The sequence below is a fragment of the Oreochromis niloticus genome, linkage group LG5 (genome assembly GCF_001858045.2).
Source record: "Oreochromis niloticus isolate F11D_XX linkage group LG5, O_niloticus_UMD_NMBU, whole genome shotgun sequence".
Taxonomy (NCBI): Eukaryota; Metazoa; Chordata; class Actinopteri; order Cichliformes; family Cichlidae; genus Oreochromis; species Oreochromis niloticus.
The window spans coordinates 4242211-4264165 of NC_031970.2; the positions used below are offsets into that span (position 1 = coordinate 4242211).

A 21955-nucleotide genomic window follows, 5' to 3' on the forward strand; every position below is an offset into this window, starting at 1 on the left:
AAGCATAATTAAGTTTAAGCAACCTAATATTAATTTAGAATTTCTGGTAATATTGAGTTGACAAATTACATTAGTTGAGTTACTCTAACTTACTTTTTTTACATATATCCAACTCACAATTATCCATGCAAAATGTTTTAAGTTACTAAATTAACTTTTCCAAAAATCAAACATAGCCATTTAATTTATTCCAACTGATGAAACAATTTATTGCATAACATTTTCGAAGTAATACACTTCTGTGTCATACAACATAAATCAAACATTACAGCAGCCCTTTAATTATAAATGAGTGGGCAAAAACAATAATGTATTTCAGTACAATTCCTCCACAAACAACCTCAGTAACAAAAGAAAATGTAGGATGTTTATTACCTGGACAAGGTGTGTTGAATCAGAAGCTAAAACATACTAATTCACTTTGTTTTTCTTACTCCACAATGGTGTCTACAACTTCTGATTAACTGAACACACCAGCCAATCAACATTGTTTAGTTATTAATAGAAACAAGCAGAGCAGTGGGGCCTGATGACCAACTTTGAGAACCACTATAAAGATTTGTAAAGGTATATTAAATAAAGCGGCGTCTTCCAAATAACAATAATTTTAAATCACACCCTTCTAAAATACCTCAGAGAACAAACATTGCAATGTAAGGCAATTTGTTTTTGCAAATCTGCTTATTATTAAACATTAACTTTAACCTATCAACTTGGTAAATATTACAGAATCAAGAAAATTACAAAACATTTTAGTATTTAACAATGCAACAATCCAAAGGTAAGGTTATACGTATTATGAACTCTCAAAACTACACTTGTCTAAGACTGCATAAAAAACACAAGAAGCAGGACATCTGAATATTGCAGCCTAAATTACATTTGTTTTATGACAGAAGTTTGTACTTAAGAGACATTACCCGTGGGCTGGCTTTAAGCCCATCAAGTTCCAGAAACACCTTCTGGAATACCTCTAGAGTGTTCTTTACTTGTTTGGGGTAGCTCAGATTGAGAGCGTATATAAGTCCCATCATTAAGGCACATGCTCTCGGCACATCAAGGTCTTCCAAGACAGCTGTTCCTTCAATCACAATTTTAGCGACGGCTGGAAGAGACACTGCTGCACATCTGGTGACTACGATCTTTACCACTTCTTCTGGGAACTGTTCTTCATAACCCTGGCAAGTAGGTTAAAAAGAAACATGTCGGTTATTTTATGTGCCATTTAAAAATATAACACAAAACAATGTTAGATTTACCTACCAGCTGTTCTCTGAAGAGATCCTCTTCTTTCTCTTTCAGATACACCATCAGGCAACGGATTGCGACCTCTCTTCTTGTTTCCACCGAACTCTGGAGAATAAAAAAAAGTTAACTAGGTGAAAAGTCAAACATATTACATTTATAGGACTAGCGTTTTGCTAATTATTGATTTAATTTTTGTTTTTAACAAATAAACGATTTAATTTTTATAACTTGAATTTAATCTGTTGCATACTGACCTGCTTTCAATGCACCCTTTGCTAGCAGTAGGATAAGGTGAGTGAAAATAAATGTAACCTAGATTTGGAGACTATTTCAAACAGTTTTTGTTGAGTTCTAAGGATTCAACTATAATAGTTATATGTGATATATGTGATGCAGAACTGGAAAAAGCCACCTGTGGACAAGTCTTGTAATGATGTGATTAAAACATTAAAAGCTCCTATCTACCCTCTTTAATGTATTTGTGTAACTTGTCTTCCTCATAAACGTTTATTGTGTAGTTGATGAAGATACTTGTAACACTCCAAATTATTACCTCAGTTTTTCTCCTCACATTATTTGTAATATGACCCATACTTACCTTAATGTATTGTCAAGTTACATGTGACATGGAAAGTACCTATTTAAATTTACCCACCTCAGTTTGCAATTATGTGACCAAAAGTTACATTAATGTCTTTTCATCTCACTTATGAGGTGCAAAATACTTATGCATCTGAGTTTTATTTTTTCTCTTCAATCTGAGTTACCAAGTTACAAATACATCACTATATCCTTGACTCTTACAACAAAGAAAACAGACAAACATATTTTGAGTGATGTTTTCTTTAGCAAATTTTTACTCTGTCCACCTCTGATGTTCACTTTTTCACTCTTCAGTAAAAGATAGCCACAATGCTCCTGAGATAATGAATTACATAATTAACTTTTAAGGTGTGTAAGATTATCAGTTATATTCAGTTTCTTTTTTCTTACCTCTTGCAACATGTTCCTGATGCGTTCAATCTTAATTTTTGCAGCACCGCCTTTTGAAGAGACCAGGGACATTATTCTTGTGGAATACTGGTCCAGTTTTGCCATGAATGTTGTTTCCAAGTTAACAGTGGTGATCCTTTGGAATTCATCATTTATCTGTAAAAGATAAAAAAGACACAATTAAAAGCACAATGTGTTAATGTAATGCACAATGTCACAATTATAAGTTATCCTATAAATTATTTAATAAAATCACCTGTGCTGCATCAAAAAGCGCAGGCCATCTACTTCTGAAGTCATTCACAGGTGGTGCCAGATTAACAACTTCCTGTCTACGATTCGAGAATGTTTTGGCCATTTTTTCACTGATGATCCGATAGTTGTTCCTCTTCTTCACTTCATCAAGAAGTTCCAATCTTTCCTTTTCCAAGCTTTCCTCTGTTTCTCCTTGTGGGTGAGGTGGCAAATAGTTCACCTCAGCCTTTCTTGGCTTTTTGAGATTCTTTGAAGGTGTCTTCTCATGTGCTTGCTTTCTTTTGAGAGAGTTCACATCCAGCTCAGGGCACCCAAGCCCTCTGAGTTTACTTCTGTAATTGCCCATTTTATATTTCAGTCTTTGTTGCCATCCATAGCATCCATTATAGGATCCCGGTTCTTTAAGGCAAGGGTGTTGTTGAACAAGTGCTTCAGCTACATCTGCTAATTGTGCAGGCAACATACTGAAAGATCGTTTCAGCCAGTTTCTCAAGGATGTCTGGAAGAAGTGGAGTAAAGTTAAGTTTAGTTCCATCCTTTTTGAAAGTTTCATTTCCTGAAGCAAGTAAAAGCTCTGTGTCATAAGCAAAGCGAGGAACAGAAAAATTGGTAGGCCAGCGCTGTAAACGCCGACTCAAATGTTCAGGTGAGGAAAGAATGACTGTATCCTGAGACCCAGATGAGCAACTGGTGCCACAGAACACACTCGATGTCTCTGAGACTGATGTCTCTGAAATTGCTGAAGCATTGACCAAGGTCTCTGATGCAGATTTGAAGGAACTGTCTACATCACTAAATGTCAAAGTAATTGTGGGAGGTTCAATAATCTGAACCACCTTAAGTGTGTCCTTGTCCTTGATATCACCTGTTGATGTCAGAGAAAAATATTCTTCTCCAAAGTCAGCATCCTTATAGTGCAAAGTAAACTTCCCATCAACCTCAAAAGTCTCTTTCACAATAGATTCAAGTTCTTCCACTGTTCCAGGGATTCCATGTGGTAAGTCCAGTTTTCGAATGTTATGCTCTTTGAGTATGATCCGAAGTTTAGCAGGATGAGACATTGAGGTACCTATATAAAAAGGAAAATAAAAAACAAAACAGAATTTAGTTTTTGAATTTTACTCATGGTGGAATATACCTCCTATCACCCTGGAAACTAGATATCAAATCAGTAGCCGGTGGCCACTTCTGCAGAGAAGATCAGTCATGTGTAAATTGCCTTCCAGACTTGTGGCAGAGCAAGATAGGTGTACTACTAAATCTCTAATTATTGATTAAACATTACTATCCACAAAATTTGAGCTATAAAGATAAACAAATACAAGGAAGACAAAGCAGCTTTGGCCATACTGTATTGAAATGGCTACTGTGCCTTCTACGGCACATAGATGTAATGCTTTAGGGTCACCATACGCTTCCCTGCTACAGTGTATGCTGCCAGTGGAATAATATCAGACAGATCACAGGACTCAATAACTTTAACACTTCTAGTGTTTTCAAGCTCAAAGCTCCTGAAATGTTCAGAATACCATGCATTTAAGCATTTCACAATGAAGCCAACTTTTCCATTAATTACAACCATCTGAATCAGTTCTACAAAATCTGGCAGACCACCTGTTGATCCATGTGCCAGGATCATTCCAGTGGTATAACTGGTGCCACTGTAAGACACAGTATTTGCTATCTGGACATTTGACTCCCCAGGGAACTTATTTTCCGCTGCTTTCCTAATGTCTTCTCTCAGCACAGTCAAATTCACTGTTAATAGTTTTGTTACCTGTAAAGAAGGCTGGGCTGTTTGATTTCCATGTAGATGGTAGGCAATCATTAACTGATGCTTCACTGATAGAGACAACAGAATGTTTCGAAAACAGCGGGTATGCCTAACCACACGCTTAAAAAAGCTGTGCTTGGCTTCAAAACGCATAGTCCACAGAAAAATAAGTGGACCAAAAGCTTTTATGAGTTGTGGATAGTGCTCTAGGAAATGATGTTTTGGAATCAGTCTTTCCTGTGGGAAAGCTTCCTGAAATCTTTGCCGATGCTCGAAAATCTTGCTGTCAAGAAAACAAATGGTTGAATCTGTATGAACAGATGAAAGGACAAGTTCAACTATATCCTTAAGGTTGAGAAGGAGCAGCCATGTTGGTTCACTCTCTGGTATTTTTTCCCCAACTATAAGGGGGAGGAGGCGAAGCAAAGCCCAGTTTTCATGCGCATTCCCCCCAACAGTTTTTTTTGTTGCAAAATTCAATGGAACTGGTTGTGGGGCATCAGTTTTATCAGCCCATCTGTATGGAAACTGTTTAATTGATTTGTTAAGCTCGTCCAGAGTAAAATACTTTCCCTTGATTAAGGTACTAAGGCAAAGTGCTAACTCCAAAGGTACAATACCTTCAAAGAGATCATGTAGCAAATCTGGCGGATAGCCAGTTAAAACATCGAAATGTTTTAGGTTTTCGGTCAGTGGGCAAAGTTTTTTTACTCCATAACAGTGAGACTGACTTTTATCTCCTTTTGCAGTGTCAACATGTACCCTGTGTTCTTGTATTGTTCTTTGACTAAATGCTCCACTTCGAACGTCACTTACTTGGATTTGGGTTCGTTCTCCAAGACAAAACCTGCAGACATACGCACTTGAGAAACTCTCCACAAATCCTCCGAGAGAGTGTGCACCAAGGTTGTCTGCAACAACACAAAACACAGTACCTTTGACACATATGCCTAATGAGGGAATGTAAAGTCCTTCTTCTTCTAGGCATGCAAGATCTTTCAAGAGTGGCTCAAAGACAGCACTGTAACCAAACTGTTTTACATCATCAGATTTGCATAGAATGGCTAGGTAGATTGATGTCAGTGAGGACCTGAGCAATGGTGGTACATTAGCTAAAACCCAATACACTGCTGTAATTTTGTGCTTTTTTTCTTGAGGTGCCAAGTGGATTACACACTTCAAACTCATCCACATACAAAATGAGGGAAATGGCTGGACTCTCTTCTGATAACAGTTGATTATTTTTAAAATTAGTGCCATGATGAAATGACGTGTATTGTGTTTCAGAGCTATAATCCATTTCTGAGGTCTGTGTAAGGAAATCTTGGATCTCCTTTTTTTTCCAAGACTTCATTCAGGGACTTTAAAACAGGTACATACTGGAAACTTCTCCGTTCCCCAACACTAAGCAAATACTCAGTGGGTTCTACCAAACAAAAATTCTCCTTGAAATATTGGCTTCTTTTGTAAGAGGTAGAAAGAGGACCTTTATTTCCAAAAGCCAATGTGATTGGGTTGCACTGACAGAGGTCTGCAACCATATCTGAAATCACTAAATCATCAACGGCACAATTATGCTTCTTTAGGCTTAACTGTAAAATCTCTTTTAGAATAGGGCCTGAAGCAGAGGAAGAAATGAATTGTAACTGTTCAACTAACTCATCAATACACTTGTGAGAAACATTCATTTCATTCATTCATTTCATTCATTTTATTTTTGTTTCACACATGGTACAGCAGTAATTCATTTCCCATACACAACCTTCCTTTCAATTAATGTAACACTGTTTCCATGCATGAAAAGGAGCAGGAAGAAGAATAAATTCTTATTGACACCTGCCCCCTACCTGTGACAATACAAGTATGCAACCAAAATTACACTCTGACAATATTCTGCACATAACAAAACAAAACAAACCAAACAAAACAATATACTCAACAATGAGCAATACCACTAAATATCAAACTAAAAGGTTAATTTTTTCTACAATTAAACTTTGTTATTTTCAACTTCTTCATATTGATTTAGTATTTTATTCTTATAGCAGATTTTAAATTGAAAAACATTTGTACAGCACTTAAGATGATCATCGAGAGAATTCCAGTTTCTTATGCCTATGACTGTTGGACACATTTGCCTTTGTGTGGTTCGAGCAAACCGATGCTTAAAGTAAAACTTCCTTCTGCCGTCCCCATTTTCTGAACACAATACAAATAAACTTTGTAACTTAAAAGGTAGTGTTTTATTTTTTGCCCTAAACATAATAATTAATGTCTGTAATTTCACTATATCTTCTAGCTTTAATAATTTCGATTTTATAAACAAACTATTAGTGTGTTCTCTATATTTAACATTATGCATGACTCGAAGCGCTCTCTTCTGTAATAAATATAATGGTTTCATATTAGTCACATATGTATTCCCCCATACTTCAACACAATAACTCAGATAGGGTAGAAACAATGAAAAATATAATATTCTCATTGTCTTGTAATCTAATATATATCTTACATTACCCAGGATATAAATACTTTTAGCCAACTTTTTTTTAACATGGTCAATATGAGGTTTCCATGTTAACTTGTCATCCACTATTACACCCAGAAAACGCAATTCTGTCACTCTTTCAATTGATACTCCCTCTATAGATAATACTATCTCTTCCTCCTTTGCTCGGTTTCCGAATATCATAAACTTAGTTTTTTCCAAATTCAGTGATAACTTATTTACATCAAACCATTTTTTTATTTTTTTCATTTCAATAACCATAATGTTAGCCAATTCTTTCAAATTTTCTCCGGAACAATAAAAATTTGTATCGTCTGCAAACAAAACAAAATGCAACATTTTTGATATATCACAAATGTCGTTTATATATAAATTAAAAAGTTTTGGTCCTAAAACAGAACCTTGAGGGACCCCACATTCTATTTTCATTCTATCAGATGAGTTGCCTAAACACTGCACATATTGAAACCTATTATCTAAATAACTGCTTAACCAGTTCAATACTATTCCTCTCACACCATAAGTACTTAACTTTGAAATCAAGATGGAGTGTTGCAGAGTGTCAAAAGCTTTTTTTAAATCAATGAATACCCCTATAGTATATTTATTATTGTGTGTTGCTGATGAAATGTCTTCAATAGTATTCATTAATGCTACTGCTGTTGATCTGTTCTGTCGAAATCCGTACTGACTTTCACTTAACAGTTGATGTTTTTCAATGAAACTATCAAATCTTTGTGCAAAGAGTTTTTCAAGCACTTTAGAAAACTGTGATAGCAATGATACTGGTCTATAATTATTAAAACTATCTCTGTCTCCTGATTTGTAAAGAGGGATAACTTTTGCCACTTTCATTCGGTCAGGAAATACACCCGTGTAAAATGAGAGATTAAAAATATAACAGAGAGGTTTGATTATACAATCCAAGGTCTTTTTTACAATGACCATGTCTAACCCATCACAGTCAGTAGATGTCTTGTTTTTAGAATTTGCTACAATAGCTATAATTTCTTTTTCAGTGATTTCCCCTAAAAACATAGACTGTACCACTCTGCTGTCTCCTTTCCATTCGTCATTCCATTCTGAATCATCCTGTTTACTAATTAAGTTTGCCAGGTTAGGCCCAATATTTACGAAAAAAGAATTAAATTCATTTACCACTTCATTCATATCACTTACTACCTTATTTTTCATATTAAAGTAAGTAGGTAAATTTAAAGATGTATATTTATTACCCAATACGTTTTTTAAGATATTCCACGTACCCTTAACATTATTTTTGTTTTTGTAAAATAATTTATTATAATACTCTTTCTTGGCCTTTCTGATAATTAATACTAACTTATTTTTATAAACTTTATATTTCATTTCAGCAGGCTTTGTTCTAAGTTTTATATAATCTCTATACAATTTATTTTTCTTTTTACATGCATTTTCCAGTCCTTTTGTTATCCATGGTTTACCAGTAGTTTTCTTTTTCTTTTGCTTATATAATACCAGTGGACAGTGATTTTCATACAAAACCAAATAAATATTTAAGAATGCCTCGTATGCAGCATTGACGTCATTAACATAAACCTCATTCCAATCTTCTTTCATAAGATCTTGCCTGAACGTATTTATTGCATCATCATTTCTAATTCTTATATATCTGTCCACACACGCTTCCTCCTTTCGTGTCATTTTATAATCTAAAGTAACAAAAACAGGTAAATGATCACTTATGTCATTTATAACAAGACCACTTATAATGTTGCTTTCCAAGTAATTAATGAAAATGTGATCAATTGAAGTAGCTGACTTTTCAGTTATTCTACTAGGTTTAGTAATCAGAGGGTAGAACCCTCTTCCAAATAATAACTCAAAAAAATCTGATGATGCCTTATGATTGGACATTTTTAAAAAATCAATATTATAATCACCGCAAATACAGAATGTCTTATTTCCCTTTACCTTGCTCAATAAATCTTCTACTACATCTGTGAATGTTTCTATCAGTGTCCCAGGCCTCCTATACATACAAGTAACAATTATATTACTCTTTCTTTCCATTTCTATTTCTACTGTCACACACTCCATTAAATCATCAATAGCCACAGACATATATTCAACCTGTTTACATTTCAAATCACTATCAACAAAAAGTGCCACACCTCCTGCCTTCTTATTAGATCTATTTATATGATATAATTCATACCCATCAATGTGAAAGTCCCAACCCCTTTCCTCATCTATCCATGTTTCTGATAGTGCTATCACTTTAAACTTGCCTTTCAGATCATTCAAAAAATCATTGATCAGAACAAAACTTTTATAGAGGCTTCTACAGTTAAAATGAATTAATGAAAATGTATTGCCTAAGTCAACATTATCCCTAAATTGATTCTCAGTATAATACTCGCATGTAACATTAATTGCATTAAGCACATTCCTTTCTGGATCGATATTATTTTCAAAATCATGTAATTTGTAATCCGAATCTTCAGTCACTTTCCGTGAAAACCTGAATTAATTACTTTATGGCCACATTGTATATACTTTCCAGTTTTAGTAGTAGGTGGGCTAAATGTTTCTCAATAAAATTAGGCAATTCACCAATTTCTTCATCCTCTGCATTTGCTTCATCTTCACTCAATGGATTTTCATTATGTTCTTCAAGAGGATCATCTCCTGTATTCAAACGATTGACACACCTCTGTATCAGCTCAGGCTTGAAGTCATCCAATGAGTGAGGATTGTGTTTCCAGTTCCTATGAGAAGCATATGTTCCATGAACGTTTGTTTTGAAGTTACAGTTTTCAAAAACACAAGCGACAGTTTCCAGTTTTTTTAAATGGTGCCCAATATGCTTAAAATATTCTCTTTGAGTTGAAAATGTGCTTAAAGAGCAACATGGACATTTGAAAGACAAGACTTCTGAGCATGTCATTGTATCAGAGGATGAATGGCTTCTTGATAAATGGGTTCGCAAGCTATTCCATGTTTTAAATGAGCAGTAACAATCCCAGTATAGACAAGGCATAAACAGTTCACCATGGCTATGTCTAAGCCTGTAATGCTTTAAGAGCTGATTCCTTCTTGGTGTTTCAAATTTGCAAATTTTGCAAGTCCAGTGCATTTTGAAATTTATTGCAACTTTTGGTAATGCAAAGACTTATCGAGGCTTTTGAGTTAACACGTTACTTTAAGTATAAACCTTCTCTAAAACACTACAATGCAACACTGAAAAGATGAATCCAAAATTTAAAAAAATAAGATAAATCTACAGACTGTAGTTTAAAATTGTAAAAAGGTGTCATATCCAAATGTGTGAGACAATTTTCTTTTTAATTATTTGAAGACCACTGTTGACATGCCACAATCCCACACTTCACATTATGCTTACAATTACAGAAGGTAACGAATGCAAGTCGTGTGTGCACACACACAGTTTTGTTTTTTCTTGCTAGGTCAACTAACTTTAACCTCAGGCATATTTAACAGTCGAGCTTAAAATATCAATACATTCGATAGAAATACTTTTACTCACATAAATACTCTGGCATAAATTCACCACATTTCACTCTGTCAGTAATTAGTTACCTCACCCAAGACCGTAGAATCACAAATTTACTCTGACACCATGATAAAAATGCAGGCAGCTGCTGACTGGTTAATTTGAACATATACAGGTTCAAATTGAACATGTTCTGCTGTCTGCAAGGTCTATCAGCTAACCAAATGCACCCTGACAAGTGACAAATTTTAATTATAAGTGGAAAAATTGACAATGTACTCTCGTATTTGCGAGGAACGTTTGCTAGCTAAAAGAAAGCTAGCTAACAACTTTAACTTTAGCAACTTTACTATGCTAAACTATGATTAAAACCATCAAATTTAAAGTGTACAAAATTAACTTGTAATTGATCTATTTAGAATTCAGTGCTTAGTTAACTCACCGAACACAGTCCCACCTCTACTCCCACAAAGCGATAAGAAATCAGACAACTGCTACGCCTGTGATGATACGAACATCTGCTACGGGGTTACCCTCTGCTGTATGCATGGTCTCATACACACCTATGGCTAACCAAAGTAACCACCAGAGTGACAGATTTAATTGACAGATTTAATTAATTACAGGAAAAAATTCAAACGCTCTTACTTTTATAGAGTAACAACTAGCATAACACAGAGTGTCAATTCACATCATGTAGCTGCCATTGTCAGACTAAACTTACGCAGTAAATTCCCATAACTAGTACATATTTATAAAAGACTATAAAACAAGAAACTTACCAGGTAGTGTTGCCAACCTCTGTTTTTTTCTGTTTCTTCTTTTTTTATGGCAGTTGTGATTATTTTTTCGTTATGGTCCAGTTATGGGCAGTTCAAACACGAAGGATGTTCAAACTCACTTTTACATGTTACACAAACTTAATATTTTCTGTTGTTGATTGATGACAAAAGTATTTTGTTCAATATACTCAAACATTTAAGTTAAGGAGGTGTTTTTTAATTTCTGTGTTGCACTGACTTTTAACATTGATTAGTCAACTCACTGAAACTTGTACATGTAGACAACTTACTTTTTTAAGTAGAAAAATGCTTTTTTGTTAAGTTCTACCTACAAACACCATGAATATTTTTTTAGAGTGTACATAAAACATTATTTACAAGGACCTTTGAGTACCTAACAACAAAATGCTAAAACGTAAAAACAAAAGTTAACCAAAAGCAAGTCTTGGTCTGGGGACATCCAGATGTAAAGGTTCAGTAATGGATGCCGGTGTTCGTCTATGCAGAGCTCAAAAGATCAAAATCTGAACTTTCACGTTGACTCTGAATTTAATGGGAAGGTAAAGCAGCTGAGTCAGCAACTGTGTGATGTGAGTGTAGTTAGTCAGAAGCCTCGCAGCAGCATTATTAGTTTAGACAAGTAAACAAAGAATTATGATAATCCAGACATAATGAAATAAAAGGATAATTAATAATTTCCACGTTAAGTCCAAAGGGACTTAACTTGGTTTTATTTCCTAAGTGATAAACACAAGAGTGAACCAGTGATTTGAAATAAACTTTAAAAGGTAAAAAGTTACTCTGAGGGTCCTGATTCAGCAAATTTAGAAGATTTAGCAAATGTAGCACCAAGGGGACCAAGAGTTTCCATTACTTTAGACATAAATCTGTCAGGGGCACAAACAGGGACTTGTGGGGTTTTTTGTGTGTGTGTAAATTAGAAACATGCTGCAGACATGAGACATGATAAAACAGATATACAGTTTTATCTGGATAGTACCAGTAACAGGATTGTTTAAGGTGAGTTCTGGTTTCCACAGGAGAGTAGAGGAGAGGATCCAGCTGCATGACCTGTGGAGCCTTCTGTCATAGTCCCTGTGCCTGCCCAGTGTGGCCACAAATGTTTTGGTTTTGGTTTTTGCTCTCTCTCACTCCTGTCGCTCTGCCTAGGCGGAGCTTATGTGGAGCTCCCGCCTTTGCCCCACGCTCCTGCAGCTAATCACCTGTGATTCATCACTTTGTTTTCTGGCCTCGTCATAAGGCAGGGGCACTGAGCTGCTCGTTGCTGGAATATTGAGTAACTCACATTAGTGAAAGCCCGGCTCAGCAAATATCTGTCTCTCTTTGTGTTTGCCCTTGAAGTAATGTTCATTTCTGCATATAGAGTGTGTCTGAGCAAGTGTGGAGACCCTGTTTCTCCTAATCCCACGGACCCCTGGAACCCTGGCCTTTTCCCCCACCTGTATATAGTGCACACGCTGTTGTTCAATAAAGAACTGTTTAGTTATATTTCTCAGTCTGCGCCTGAGTCCATCCCACCTGCCCTGATACCTTCCAGCTGTCACAGGGTGAGAGGTAGAGTACATGCTGACACACAGAGACACGGGGAGACTCTCTCAGATTTGTATCTTTTGTAGGGATAATCAGGAAGAATCTTTTCAAGGTTTCATCTGCCCATCTCTAAATTCACACTAAAAGCTTCTGAGAGTTGAACAACACAAAAACCTTTTCTTTTTATTGCAAAGAATCCTCGGAAATGCAGTCTTCTAATAACAATATGTCTAATGATCTCGTGGTAGATGAGGAAATCTATAATTAACAGCTCTTAATAAATCTGTTGCTGACAGTAAATCACTTACAAACTAACTAAATTTCTGTTATTAAACTAAATAGACTGCAGTGACGTTACAACACGGGTATTGATTTCCTTCTTTCAGGTCTCCTGCCCTCCTGTGTTTCCCTTGCTGTTCACTCTCAGTTTCTGTGTTAGGTCTGTGCTGTTTTATTACTTCCTGTTTTACTTTGGCGAGGCCCTTGTTGTTAGTGTTGGTATTTAGTTTTACTTCCTCTCCTTGTTTGCGTTACCTGTTCCTCTTCCTACCCCCTTTGAGTCTGCGTTTGGGTCCGCCTTCACTCACATGAACGATGGTTTTGTTCCCATCAAACACTTCACAACAAACATCTGATATATGATGACAAAACATTTATTAACTGTCAACAGTGTGTTTTCTTTTATAAGCTTATTGCTGTTGAGAATTTCTTAGAAAGTGATGTGTGGGCCTTTTACAGACTTCAGTTATTATCCTTGATATTGTGATCTCTGTTTTACAAAGGTGAGGATAGCAATGCAGACTGATCGGTAAACAACCAGCTTCACTTTTATGCTCAGTTCTCTCTTCGCTGAGGAGCTGTTTGTCATTTCCAGTGATCCTAGGAGCATTATGCAATTATGGAGGAAAACTCATTACATGTTCATCTCCTTCATTTAAAGAACCTTTTAGTTTCATTTAACACTTCAGTTTGTGATGTGAGGGCTGCCTACTTCTCAGACTTAGTTTCAAAAAGCAGAGGTAACCCCAAGGTACTATTTGACACCATTAGTGATATTGTTGCTCCTACTCCACCTGAATGAAGATTGTAAAAATTTTCTTTCTTTTTTCGCTGACAAAGTTAGTAATGTGAGGAACAATATCTCTCCTTCTGTGTCTCTGTTGTCTGCTCCAACTCAAGCTAGGCCTGTTATTTTAGAAATATTTTTTTACCTGTGTCTTTACCTGAGCTGGTCAAATTAGTTGATTTGATGAAAGCATCCTCCTCCTCCATCCATTTTCCGCTTGATATTTTACCTGGATCTTTGTTTAAAATTGTCTTTCAGTCTATCGGTCCCTGTGTGCTTACAATTACCAGTACTTAACTGTTTTTTGGTCAGGTCCCTGTTTATTGTAAAAATGCTGTCATTAACCCACTGTTAAAAAAAACCCCAAGCTTTATGCTTCTCTGCTTAGCAGTATAGACCAATTTCAAAACTACCATTCATAGACTTGTAGTCAAGACCACCTAAACCAAGACCAAGACCAAGACAAAAAAGTCTTTAAACTGCAGCCAGATGCTGCTTCGTTTACGGTTGTCAGGCATATTTATGTGTTTTTGCGATGCACTCGCACAGCCCTCCTCGCCGCCGTCTACTGTCTCACTCACTTTAGAAATGACTGAAAGATTATTAGGCTGTGTTTTGAGTTTTGTTCAAAAAAGAATGACTTCATATAGGAAAAAAAATATATCACATATGCAGGACACCTTACACTAGTTTTTTAATTAAGCAGCAAGGCAGAACAAAATCAGGACTGTATCAAGACACGCGGACTAAACCCCAGTTCAACCAGACCCAGAACCAGAACCCAGACCCAGAACCCAGATCCAGAATTAAAACAGGACTACAACAGTTCAAAATCAGGACTACTTAGGACTTAACTAAGACAGAACCAGAATCAAAACTAGGTGATTGTAGCAATAAAAATCATCATAGACGTGCACTACACTTATTTTTTAATTCTACCAAAGTACACTATTTAGATTGAGAAAAGTTTATATAATTATTTAGGCTTCGTTTCGTTTCGTTTGTGCTGACAATCCAGCCAAACACCAACATCATCAAATATACAGTTGAAACCAGATATTTACATACTCTTCAGATAAAAACACAAACACTTTTTTAATTGTAACATCAAATCAGACTAAATGTTTAGTTTTTTTAGATTGATAAATATAAAAACATATTTGCTAAATTTAAGAGTAAAGAGAGAAATTGACTTAATTTCTTAATGGCAAATGCCACCAAATTGTATTCAAAATTGAGCCACACTTATGGAGCTCCACAATTCTTTCCTGGTGTTTTGGTTGATACCTCTTGATTTTCCCATGTCAAAGAAACAGGCTCTGTGTTTTGGGGGTGCCTTATATGCATCCACAGGTGTGCCACCAATTTACTCACATGGACTCTACTAACCTATCAGCAGTTTCCCATATGGAAAAGAAACAGAAAAAACTTATAAAAGACTTGCATCAGATTTGGCCTACTTCATATAGTGAATCATATAAGGCTTATATGATTTACTCATGAAAGTGGCCACTTTCATATATTGTTTTAGTAAGTATCCAAAACATACAAGTTTCATTTATATGATTTTTCAAGGGATCTTATATCTGTTTTCACTCTTGTATGCTTTTCATACAAGTTTCACACAAGACTCGCCTTGAGGCGACTTTTGTTGTGATTTGGCGCTATATAAATACAATTGAATTGAATTGAATTGAAGACAGATACAAACTTTATAAGATTTATATATATCTTTTCCATATGGATTCTTAAGCTCAGAATGGAATCGTCTGGCGTTTTCTTATTAATTAACAATAAACTTAGTGTATATGTACTCCTAAATTTGATGAAAGTGATTAAAATAGACAGCTCTCTCTCTCTTTATTCTGACATTTAACTAATTCAAAAGATATTTATATATTTATTTATCTAAAACAAAACAAGTTTACTCTAAATGGATGTTTAACAGAAAAAAAAAATGTTTTTATGTTTTTTCCCTAAAGTGTATGTAAATATATGGTTTAAACTGTGAATATACTGCTGTGTATTGAAATTCCTCTTGTTTTGCATAGAAATATACTGAACAACATATAAAGCATAATATATAAAATAACATCTATCGGAGTTTTTTCTTTTAAAGAAGCCCCTTATGTCCATTGTTGTGTTCATCAGTACATAACTGAAACTGATTTAGAGTGCTTTGTTTAGCCGTGGAGGGTAACAACTGAAAATATGAAATAAACACACATGTAAGCTAAGACTCTCTAAAAAAACAGCATTGTTTTTCGGCTTTTCATTTCACCATTTGTTGATTCACTCCAAGAGCAAGTAACGTAATATGGCTCAAGTGATCAGTTTGATATCAATCTTTTGTGATACACCGTCATATTTACATTATTTGTACAGTACGAATGATTTGCTTTGGTACCTGGTCAAACTGAAGCTCTCCTCTGTCTGCCTGGCTGCGCTTCTCCAACAGCAAACTGCTGTGCTCAGTCGCCTAGTACCTGAGCTCGGATCATACCAAAATTATGGGGAATTTACGACTGTGCGCTCTGTGCTTCGAATATTGTGTGTAGTTTTTGTGTTATACAGTTGTCAGTCAGGCATCTAACTATGAAACAAATTACACTCCAAAAGACCCCGGGCTTCTGAAAAAATGACACGGGCTTAAGCTCAATAAGCCACCCCCCCACTCTGCCGATGGTTGACTCCAAATCTCCTGATCACTATGTCGACCTGAGAAAGCAAGACTGAGGGATCCGAGACCAAGACAAGACCAAGACCAAAGTCCATCGAGACCACGACAAGACCAAGACCACGTCGGTCTCAAGACATCCAACTCTAACCATTCATCGCTAAGATTTTATGAAAGGTTGTGGCTAAGTAGCTTATAGCTGTTCTGAATGAATACCACATTCTGGATAAATTCCAATCTGGCTTTCGTAGAGCTCACTCTACTGAAAATGCCCTTCTTGGAGTCTCCAGTGACATGTTGATGAGATGTGATGCAGGAGAATGCTCTGTTTTGCTGATGTTGGACCTGACCTCTGCCTTTGATACTGTCAACCATCACATTTTGCTAGACAGGCTGCAACACTGGGTGTATATCTGGGTCTGCTTTGGATTTGTTCACATCTTATTTGTGTGAACGATGCTTTTCTGTGGTTACTTCTAAGTACAGGTCCTCTTCTACTTCTCTTGCCTTTGGTGTGCCACAAGGTTCCGTTTTGGGACCTTTATTGTTTTTGTTGTATTTACTCATTCTTCAGCACCTTCTGAGCAATATTAAGGACATTTCTTATCACTGCTATTCAGATGATATTCAGTTGTATATCTCCTTTAAGCCCCAAGATGTTTACAAGCTACAGATTTTGCATAGATGCAAAGACTCCATTAGAGGTTGGATGGTTGACAACTTTCTTCAACTTAATGAGGAGAAAACCTTGGAAAAAACAAAGTCCTGGTTTGTGCTCCCAATAAATTTGTGTCCAAGGTTATGGAAAATTTAGGTCCTCTTGCTACATTTGCCAAATCTACTAGGAATCTTGAAGTAACGTTTGACTCAGCTCTAACTTTGGATTCTCATGTTAAATCTCTGGTTCGCTCCTGTTTTTATCATTTAGGAAATATAGCTAAGCTGAGTCCCATTGCGTCACGCTCTGCACTGGAAATTGTCATACATGCATTTGTTTCATCTTTGCTCACTTGTTTGTGTAACACCTCCTTGCAATGTCTGCAGGTTGCTCAGAATGCTGCTGCAAGGCCCATTGAAGTCCGCTTTAAGATTGTGACATTGACATTCAGGGCTCTACATGGACAAGCACTGACATACAGCAGAGATCTTTTACATCCATACATCCCCAACAGGTTCCTAAGGTCATGTGGTCAGGGCTTGCTGGTTGTCCAGCATGTGAGGCTGAAAATGAAAGGTGACAGAGTTTTTGTAACTGTGGCTCCCAGACTTTGGAACGCTCTCCCTTTGAGCTTGAGATCTGTGGACTCAGTGGTCTCTTTTAAAAAAAACAGCTAAAAACTCATCTTTTTAAACTTGCTTTCGGTTAATTTTTGTTTTTATGTTTTAGCTTCTGTGAAGCACGTTGTGATTTTTTATCTTGAAAGGTGCTATACAAATAAAATTTTACTTTACATTGTTGTCGGGGGCAGTTTGCCCCTGGTGGGGTGTGCCAAGGCCAATTTGTCTTCGGTAAGGGGCCAGACAAAGAGTGGTTTAGACAACCCCTATGTTGACAAAAAATAAATAAAATCAAGGGTTCAGACTTTGTCTAGAGCAGGGGTGTCGAACTCCAGGCCTCGAGGGGTGGTGTCCTGCAGGTTTTAGATAATACCCTCGGTCAACACACCTGAATCAAATGATTAGTTCATTACCAGGCCTCTGGAGAACTACAAGACATGATGAGGTGGAGGTGATTTAGCCTTTAAATCAGATGTGTTGGATCAAGGACACATCTAAAACCTGCAGGACAACGGTCCTCGAGGCCTGGAGTTCGACACCTGTGGTCTAGAGGTTTGAGGATGAGTGTCTGGTGGCTGGGCCTTATCCCGTGGCCCAGCTGGGCTCAGCCTGAAGTTATATGGGTCCATCCTCCTGTGGGCCCACCTCCCTCAGGAGGGGTGTAAGATGGACCCTCACACACAATGGCACAGTCTCTACTAGGCGCTGGTCGCAGCTCACACCCCCGCGTTCGTCTCTTGCTTCACTATATAAGGAAGGTGGTATTTAGAATACAGTTACTTTGTTGAAATAAATGGATTACACGGCGGTATTTCCCTGTTTCATATTCATCATCATCATCATCATCATCGTTTATTTGTATAGCCCTTTAAGAACACACAAGGCAGTCCAAAGTGCTGAACAACACAGATTAAAACAACTACCAATTTAAAAATATGATAAAATCATTACATACAATAAAATAAATAAGAAGGTGTCAGTTTCCTACAGAGTTAAAAGCCAGGGAATAAAAATAGGTTTTCAATCTGGACTTAAAGACCTGCACTGATGACACTAGTCTAATTTGAAGGGGAAGGTTATTCCAGAGCATCGGAGCCACAATTGAAAAAGCTCGGTCTCCTCTGCATTTCAGCCGCGACTTAGGAACCGACAGCAACAGCTGCTCAGCTGAACGGAGCGAGTGAGGAGGAACATGTGGCTTCAGCAAATCAGATAAGTAGACAGGAGCCAGACCATTTAAAGATTTAAAAACCAATAAAAGGACTTTAAAACGAACCCTAAATTCAATGGGAAGCCAATGCAAGGAAGCCAGAACCGGAGTGATGTGATCGAATTTCCTACTACCGGTTAAAAATCGTGCCGCCGCATTTTGCACTAACTGCAGGCGGGTCAGGACTGTTTGGGTTTTGTTTGACAGCTATGTTCTGTTGTTTCAGGTGGCAGCGTTACGGTTGCCATGGTTACTGGGTGACGCACGCTCTCTCTGCGACTGTGTGTTTCCTGGGTGAGAGAGCGCCTAAATGTTGTTGTTGTTGTGCTAAGCTAATAGGCAGAATGCTACAGGCATAGTCCTAAAGAATGTAGCCTCATGGGCAGTGTAGTCCGTGCTGCAGGGAGAATGGACTGCCATACACGTTATGTGTCTGTGAGCAAGAGGAGGGAGAAAAAGGAGAGTGGAAAAGTACGAGTTGTCATCGAGCAGAAACGGGAGCTGGAAGCATGTAAATATAATAATAACCACTGCAGCCAAGAAGAGTGCCTGACGAGCCCAGTTGTAAGTAAGCTATTAAGACTCGACTGTACACTGTGTTCGTGTTTTCCTCCGAAACAATAAGTTCCGTTGGAGCAGCCTTTCAAATCCTCTCTCTGTCTCTCGCTAGCAAAGTTGACCCAAACAACAAAGTAAAGCTATTTTTCGGCTACCAGCCCGACACGGAACCCGACGTATTAGCCAGAGGTCCCTTTACTACGGTTCGGAGCCGCGGACCTTCAGTAACAGTAATACAACACACAGCAATAGTACATTCATGTAGTTGTAAACAGCATGATAATATATTAAGTAATCCAAAGTATTCAGAATATGTTACTCCCATTGAGTAACATAACGGAATACGTTACAAAATACATTTTGGGGCATGTATTCTGTAATCTGTAGTGGAATACATTTTAAAAGTAACCTTCCCAACACTGCTGGTCGACCCCCCTTACCTACTGGGACAAAATGGCCCCCAACCCTCTGTTTGAGGCATCAGTCTGCAGGACAAAAGGGAGGGAAATGTTAGGAGTGTGGAGCAGAGGCTCCCCACAGAGAGCTTTCTTTACCTGCACAAACGCTGCCTGACATGGCCCCATCCACTGGACCAGATCTGGAGCACTCTTTCAGGTGAGATGGGTTGGTCAATTCCTCAAACCCAAGCACAAATCAGCGGTAGTAACCCACCAGCCCCAGGAACTGACTCACCTCCTTTTTGGTCTCCTTTTTGCAGGATGCAATAGCTGCTATCTTCTCAACCTGTGGATGCACCTGTTTGCCCCCCAAGTGGTATCCCAGATACTGTACCTCCCTCCGTCCAACCGCACACTTCTTCGGGTTGGCTGTGAGCCCTGCCTGCCTCCATGACCAGCGGCACATGCTCTGCCCAGGTGTCGCTATGGCAACATATACAGCATGCGGACGCAGCACCTGGTCCATAAGGCACTGGAAGGTGGCCGGGGCTCTGAACAAGCAGAACGGAAGTGTAATGAACTGCTGCCTACACAGAACCATCTTTCTTCACTACAAGAACTATGGGGCTACACCAGGCGCTTCTATTACTCCCATTTTCAGCATTTCGGCCAATTCCCTCTGAACAATTTGCCTTACTTTCTTAACTGCTTCTGCATAACTTCATGTTTTGTACTGCTTTGACTAACTCTATTTCCACAGCTACCCTCCTAACCGCACATCCCCCATATGTTGCCCTGTGCTGCCCATCACATTTACAACATTTATTCTGTACACAGTCACATTCATCATACCTGTGTTCACCCCCACGACCCACATCAGTCTTTTAATCCTGCTGACCTCATTGTCAGAAATACTGCGTCTAATTTTTTCTAAAGTGAGAAGATATTTTACTGTCCAAGTGAAATTCCAGAATGATTCTTATTTTGCAGCAGCTGTTCTTTGATAAAAGACATTTAGCTACAGATTGAATGTCTAGATCTTCCTCTATTGGGATGCCTGTGATTACTCCTCACACCACAATATTTTCTCTCTCTCACTGTCTTTTTGCAGATACTCTCAGTATTTAACATTTTATTTTTCTGCTCTTCCATCTTAGCGGTTATCAACAAACTTCCATCTCTAAGTATTTTATCATATCAAATCAATTGTATTTATGTAGCTTTTTTAAAAACAACAACTGTTGACCAAAGTACTGTACAACAGAATAATCAGATAAAATTTAAAAGGAAAGTAAAATCAAGGATAAGAAAATAATAAGAATAAAATAATGACAGACTCATACCGACTTAAAAGCTAAGGAATAAAAATGGGCCTTTAGACGAGTTTTAAAAGTATCAAGTGTTGGAGAGGTCCTGATATGTAAAGGCAGTTTATTCCACAGTTTTGGAGCAGTCACAGCAAAAGCATGATCTCCTCTGTATTTTAATCTAGACCCAGGGACAACTAGGAGCATTTGGTCTGCAGACCTCAAAGATCTTGCTAGTGTAAACCAATTTAGAAGATCAGAAAGATATATAGGAGCTAGTCCATGCAATGTTTTAAAAACAAGTGTGAAGATCTTAAAATCAACTCGAAAACTAACTGGCAGCCAATGTAGCGAGGCAAGTAAAGGGGATATGTGCTCTCACTTGCATGTGCCGGTCAGAAGCCTTGCCGCAGCATTTTGAACCAGCTGTAGTTCAGTTCAGTTCAGTTCATTTTTATTTCAAACATTTCAAACATGTGTCTTCACAATCATTATAAAATATCATTTCATTATTTGTTTGAAAAGGAGTAGGCAGAAGTATTTACTTATTTGTCCCTACCCCCTCAAGTTTTACCTCTCATTCATTTAATTTTCTTTTAGTCTTAAATTAAACAATCAACATATGAAACAAAAGTAAAAAAAAAAGCAAAACAAAATAAAACGTAAATAAATCAAAAACAAGAAATAAGCAAGCCCCACCACAGTATAGTTTCTTTCATATGAAAAATACAGAATGAGTATATTTGCAGATACACAAGTTATGGAAAAACAAACAAACCAAAAAACAAACAAACAAAAAAACCAAAAAGAACCACAACACCATTACCAGCAACATTACCGTCCTGGGTTAACC

At 37.3% G+C, this 21955-nt stretch overlaps 1 protein-coding gene across 4 annotated transcripts; it reads right to left on the reverse strand.

Moving 5' to 3' along the window:
• Positions 1-206: 206 nt before the first annotated feature.
• On the reverse strand, positions 207-20261 carry LOC102078378 (uncharacterized). Of its 4 annotated transcripts, none has more exons than XM_019359407.2 (7): positions 10718-12149; positions 9473-9529; positions 5087-5181; positions 2498-3565; positions 2242-2397; positions 1264-1353; positions 207-1178 (listed from the first exon to the last, which is right to left on the reverse strand). In XM_019359407.2, the coding sequence occupies exons 4-7, from the start codon at positions 3077-3079 to the stop codon at positions 888-890; spliced, it is 1119 nt and encodes a 372-aa protein (XP_019214952.1). In that variant the 5' UTR covers positions 3080-3565; positions 5087-5181; positions 9473-9529; positions 10718-12149; the 3' UTR covers positions 207-887. The 4 variants fall into 4 exon arrangements, with proteins under 4 accessions (XP_019214952.1, XP_019214951.1, XP_019214953.1 ...); XM_019359406.2 differs by having other exon boundaries at positions 9375-9529; XM_019359408.2 differs by lacking the exons at positions 9473-9529; positions 10718-12149 and adding an exon at positions 19838-20261.
• Positions 20262-21955: the final 1694 nt, after the last annotated feature.

Coding starts and splice junctions, on each gene's coding strand:
- LOC102078378 (XM_019359408.2), bottom strand. CDS start 3,079: ATGACACAGAGCTTTTACTTGCTTCAGGAAATGAAACTTTCAAAAAGG. Junction 2,398..2,497: donor CGCTTTTTGATGCAGCACAG/GTGATTTTATTA, acceptor TATCTTTTACAG/ATAAATGATGAATTCCAAAG. Junction 1,354..2,241: donor TCAGGAACATGTTGCAAGAG/GTAAGAAAAAAG, acceptor TTTATTCTCCAG/AGTTCGGTGGAAACAAGAAG.